Here is a 6,222-nt window from a genome sequence, read left to right on the forward strand (position 1 = left end):
GAAATATTAGAGTTATCAACATGGCCATCTTTCCATCAACTTCTTAATACAAGTCCAACAAAAGTTGCCTTCTCAACATTTATCTAATAAAATATGTAATTCATCACTATATATAGTAATTCATCACTATAAATGAGATTATTTTATTTTTTTAATTTATTTAGTATAACTAATAAAATATGTTGTTCTTTATTTATATTTATTTATTAACGTTGTTCCACGTAAGATTTAATTAGATTGAATATTTTTTTTATAATTATTACAAAAATTAACTAATTTCAAATTTATATGATTGTTAAATTTTAAAATTAATAAAGCTTAAATTAAGGATTCATTTGGGATAATTATTTTACAAACTTTTAACAGTTTTCTAATTATAAATAAAAAATAATAGCTAAAAATTATCGCAATTGAATCCTAAATACTATCTAAGATTTATTTTAAATTTGTTTTACTAATAAAATTTAAATAAAATAATGAAAGTTAAAACGAATTTTAAAAAATTATTATACATTATTTCTGTATTATTTTTATCCTCACTTATTGCATGAGATCACTCGTCTTTTTTCAAATCATTTTGATTTGAAGAAATAGTTTTATTATTTATAAGAACAAAATCATAAGTTTTTTTAATGTAAAAATAAAAATTGAATCACCTAAACCTTTTCCTAACAAATCACAAAAAGAGGGCAGAGTTTAAGACTTCTTTTCAGAAAGTTTTTTTTTAATTATTTTTTAAAATAATTTTTTTACTAAAAATAGTAAAAAAATTATCACAAACGAAATCTAAGGCCACTCATACTATAAAATAAAAAAACAAAAGAAAGCAGGGCAGCCTAAATTATTAATCATGCAACATCCACAAATATAAAGCCCCCGAAGCCCGCCCGTCCGCCCGCCCAAGCCTAAGATCCTTTTGATCTACTTTAATGTATTATATAATTAATTATCATTGTATCAATTTCAAATTTAAAATGTATTATGATCACTTTTTAATCAGAATATCATTTTACAATTTTTTTCCATAAAAAAGTCAACACAGTTCTAAAAACTAGCAATCAAGAACAATGGTACAGACACAGTGTTCAACCTAAGAATCATTTACAATACAGCTTTCAAATACATTTTCATGATGGAAGAATAATGAAAAAAAGGTGATGGAAGAAGCAGCAGAAGCAGAAGAAAATTTGTATTCTCACAAAGGGAAAAAAGAACCATGTACTAACCCTAATTTTCTGGAAGTTTCAGATTAACTTCACCAAAAGCCTCCTCTCAAAATCCAGATCTATACAAGGTCGATGTGATCCAGATCTATAGATGTCCAGACAAGAAGGAATTCTGTGACCTTTAGGGTTTACATATGGGTGATCTTTTGTTGTCTCCTTCCAAGTAAAATCGTCCTGTATTCATAAATTATGAAATATCAGCTTATTATGAACAAATCATAGTCACAAGGACGGGAAATAAATGTTTCAAAGGGGAAAATTTGCACTATGGTGGTTCATCCTGCCTCACAGGTTGTTCAGCTGTCTAATAATACAATCCTGGAAGTAATTTGATCAAGTAAACAGTCAAAAGGTATCAATAAAGGCTCAAAAGGAACAAACTATATCAATATTATTCTTGTTTTCCAACCCAAGCCATTTAATTTCTTTGTTTTGATTTTCCAATAGTCAAAGCTCAAAATAATATCATAGCACATCACCTCAAAGAGCCTATGGTTTTGTTTAAGACGGCTTTTTTCTTGCTTTCTAAAACAGCTTTCTAGTAACAAAATTTTTTGAATTTGAATTTTTTGTACTAGAAAGTCATTTTAAAAAGCAGTACAAAAGCTGTCCCAAACGAAGCTTAAGAAACAGTTTGATAAGGCGCCATGAGATAGAGAGAACATGATTAAGGAAGTGCTTTTCTCCCAGCGGTTTTAATAATGTTCTGAATCAACAATTAGTTGGCACCCAAAAAAATACACATTAGAAGTAACCTTAAAAAAAAGGTTGGTCAAGTTTTTGATATAAGTTAAATAAGCATGTGAAAAACAATTCACACAGAAATAAAATCACAAAGATCCCAACTTCAAGCTCATTTATACTTATTTGCTGAATCACAATCGACAAATTTGTAATGCTAATAGGTCTGCCTAATCAGGTGCGTTCAACTTAGTAAGCCTAATAAGATCCAATTTGGTTTGGTTTAACTTAGTTCTATCCAGAACTAGAAATCAAATCCAGTCAAGTGAAGTGGTAGACTCCTGCCAAAACAAAAGCATTCTAGAGGTGGTGCTCTTCATGTTAGCTCCCTAACACCAAAAAAGTTATAAAGTGAACCACTATCTTCTTCTCATACTGATAAAATTGCTCAACAATCTCTTCAGACACAAACCGCATCCTCCTGTGCCCTCAAATAGCTTAACGAGTGTTTGCTATTGGCAGAAGTCCCCTATAAGAGGCATGCAACCGCAAATCAGTCTCCTGATGTCAAAACTCTCCCTCAGGCATTCCGAACCACGCAAAGCTAAGAAGAGTCTCAGTGTAATCCCAAAGTCCGTTGGAGAGATCGCTTGGCAAGCCCTCACCAAAAATATATGAAGTCCATAAATGCTATTTGGCATCAAAAGAAGTAAAGGTGTCAATTTCGGGTCAAGGGGCGGCTTCAGGTCGAACCGGAATTGATCCGGCACTATTCGGGTCAACTCAAACCCAACACGTTTTTGCAAACGGGTCAATTTTCTAGACCCGAACCTGACCCGCTCCGAGTCCGGGTCAACCCGACAAGACCCGAATGACCTAGGGCTATGAAAAAAATTGCTAGTTTTTCAGGTAAAAAAGGGGGGGGGGGGGGTAAATCTCCACTTTTCGGGTCAAAACGGGTCGAAAACTGGTTTCCGGGTCAAAAATGGGTTTTTGGGTCAAAACGGGTCAAATGGTCAACTTGAACCCGACCCAATGTTTGAAACGGGTCGAATTGTTGAACCCGAACCCGACTTGTTTCGGGTTCGGGTTGATCCTAACCCGGAATTTTCAAGTCAAATTCGAGTCGGGTTTTCGGGTTGTGTCAAATATTGACACCCCTAAAAAGAAGCGCATCATGATTTGCTAGTCACTCCTATAACCATGGAATCAACATCTAGTCTCCAACCTATAAATTTAAATTACAAAAGTGCACAGATTTGATCATTTGCTACGTGCAAAATTCCGACTAGAAAGAACAAGTGCTCTTAAAATAACAAACATATAACTTAAAAAGATTTCAATTGACCAAAAAGAACTTCTATGATTCATGCATTCAACTCTAAAGCAAAAGAATCTACAAATATTTATGCAGTTTATTAACATGGAAAGGAGCTACCTATTACAGATCGATTCAGAAAAATGTTCACTACTTGGATGCGATATACTCACCCAGGAAGATTACGAAGACCAACTCTACAAGTCATAGATATCCATCCATGTTGGGTACAGTAAACATCTCAATCAAGTACCCGACCTTGTTAGCTGACATCTTGCTCGAGCTTTGACCCTACATTGTTTAGAACTTTCCCAATCATCTCAGCCTCTCTTGCTATTTGAATGTCAGAAGGCCAAAACATCTGCCAAATCACTTTATACATAGAGCGAGGAAGTAATGCTAAGACAGTTATCAGCAGAATAGTGAGCCAATACGTCCTTGAGCTGATTAAATGGTATATCGTCCTGCCAACAAGCACTAAATTATAAGAATCCAGACACAATTTAAGAGAGAGAGAGAGAGAGAGAGAGAGCTGGTAGATCTCACCAGTAATTGGGAAAATTTGGTATGGAATCTAAGGCCACCATGCACAAAAATGTTACAACTATAGATCCCCATGTTGCCAAATGAGTTATCAATACCCACCTTTGTATATCCATGGCCAAGTGAATATTGACAAGGAAAACTACTGCAATAGTCCACAAACTACCCAAACTCCATATATCGCTGGTACTATATCTGTAGGTGAAGAAAGGCACGTAGAATAGAACAAGACTTTGCCACAGTGTATCCAACATTGTGATCCAGAAGAGCCGCAAATTATAGCTCTCGGATCTATGTCCTGAACAGTACAATTTTGGATATAGAAGAAGAGTCTTATGACTAAGGTCCTTGTCCAAAATACCAACAACAATTGTTGGTACTGATGTGTAGATAACAGAATAAAACACACTACTCCAATCTGTCAGCGCAGAAGTTGTGGAAAATGCAGTGTGTAAGATGTACCTGCACAGAAAGAGCAAGAAGTGGTATAAAAAGAATTAACACACTTTTTTTTCTTTCACACTATGTTAGCCGCATTTTTTCTCACAACCAATTAATCGTTTCACGATCATAATTCTGGCATGGATATTGAATGGAAGCATTGCAAAAAAAATAAAAAAATAAAACAAATCAAGATCTCATAAAAATTCAATAGGAAACTGCAGTCATGCATTCATGTATGGGAGATTCTAATTTTTAAATATTTTTCTTTTTCTTCTTTTGAAAGTAAATAAGGTCTATATCTGGAATGTTAGTTATCCTCATGAACATTGTGACAAGACATTGTGAGATGAGAGTTTTGTGGGGGGGGGGTAACCTTTGGAATCGAGCGACACTAGTCACACTACCACTAGAATTACACGGTAATGGGTACAAATGAGAAATGAGAAAATTGATCAATCACAAACACAACTTACAATTAAGTATGCAACAAGGTAGACTTTAAGCAGCAGCAACAACAACAACATCAAAGCCTTTATCCCACTATATGGGGTCGATTACATGAATCAATTTTCTCCATTGTATCTTGTTAAGAGTGATACTCTCATTTAAATTTAATAAAAGGTCATTTCTAATATTTTCTAGCCAAGGCTTTTTAGGTCTATCTCTATCTCATATCTATGAAAAGGTTGGATTAGCTCCAGTGACAGATGAGATTAGAGAGTCGCCTTAAATGATTTGTTCATATAAAATGGCGGCCTTCTGATGACCCTATTAGGAGAGTAGATGTATTAGATTTGGCCTATGTTAAGAAAGGAAGATATAGACCTAAAAATATTTGATTAGAAAAGAATTTGACTCTTAACATGACACAATGAAGAAAAAAGATTAATGTAGCCAACCCCACGTAGTGGTATAATAAAGACTTGATGTTGTTATTCTTGTCGTCACCACCATCATATAGAAATTTTCCTTAAATTTGAGAGGGATTTTTCTATCACACAACAGGCCCAATGCATTCCTTCACTTCAACCATCCAACTAGAATTCTAATAATAATATCCTCAACTATTTCACCATCACTCTAAACAATAGACCCAAGATGTCTAATGACTTTATTGCCCAAAGTCACAATCTCCACACTAGATCTATTACTAAAATTACACTCGATAAATTCAATTTTAGATCAACTCAAACGAAAACCTTTAGACTCCAAGGTTGACCTCCATAATTCAAGTTTATCTTCAATTCCCTCTCTAGTCTTATCAACAAGAATATCATCAACAAAAAGCATATACCAGGATACAACCTCTTACAAATGTCTAGTGATAACATTCATGACTAAAGCAAAAAGATATGAGCTTAAGGTTGATCCTTGATGTAATCCAACTGAAATAAGAAAAATACTTGGTCAAGCCACCTTGTGTTTAAACACAAGTACTAGCTCCTGCATAAATATCATTAATGGCTTGAATATAAGCATTATTAACTCCTTTCTTTTCTAGAACTCTCCATAGCACTTCTCTTGAAAATTTATCATGTGCTTTCCTTAAATCAATAAATATCATATGTAGATCCCTTATTCTCTCTATACTTCTCTATCAAACTCTCAATAAATGTATAGCTTCCATAGTAGACCTACCCGGAATGAATCCAAATTGATTTTGAGAAACATTAGTATCACACCACAACCCTGCTTCATAACTCTCTCCCATGGTTTTAACTAAATCAATAAATATCATATGTAAATCCTCCTTATTCTCTTTTTTACTTCTCTATCAAATTTTTCAATAAATGTACATCTTGCTTAGTAGACCTACCCGACACGAATCCAAATTGATTTTGAGAAACATTACTATCATGTGGTATCCTATATTTAATAACTCTCTCCCATAGTTTTAATGTATGACACATTAACTTAATTTCTCTATAATTCCCACTCTTGTGCATCATCTTTATTCTTAAAAATATGAATTAACACACTCGACACTTCTCCACTCATCTGACATATTTT

At 33.8% G+C, this 6,222-nt stretch overlaps 1 protein-coding gene across 1 annotated transcript; it reads right to left on the minus strand.

Moving 5' to 3' along the window:
• Nucleotides 1-995: 995 nt before the first annotated feature.
• Nucleotides 996-4,241, minus strand: LOC110098945 (phospholipid-transporting ATPase 1-like; the record flags this gene model as incomplete). Its single annotated transcript, XM_020825908.2, has 3 exons — nt 996-1,400; nt 3,399-3,689; nt 3,772-4,241. Coding segments are annotated over 2 exons (672 nt in total), but the record flags the coding sequence as incomplete, so codon positions are not given.
• Nucleotides 4,242-6,222: the final 1,981 nt, after the last annotated feature.

The sequence above is a fragment of the Dendrobium catenatum genome, unplaced genomic scaffold (genome assembly GCF_001605985.2).
Source record: "Dendrobium catenatum unplaced genomic scaffold, ASM160598v2 fragScaff_scaffold_621, whole genome shotgun sequence".
NCBI classification, from domain to species: domain Eukaryota; kingdom Viridiplantae; phylum Streptophyta; class Magnoliopsida; order Asparagales; family Orchidaceae; genus Dendrobium; species Dendrobium catenatum.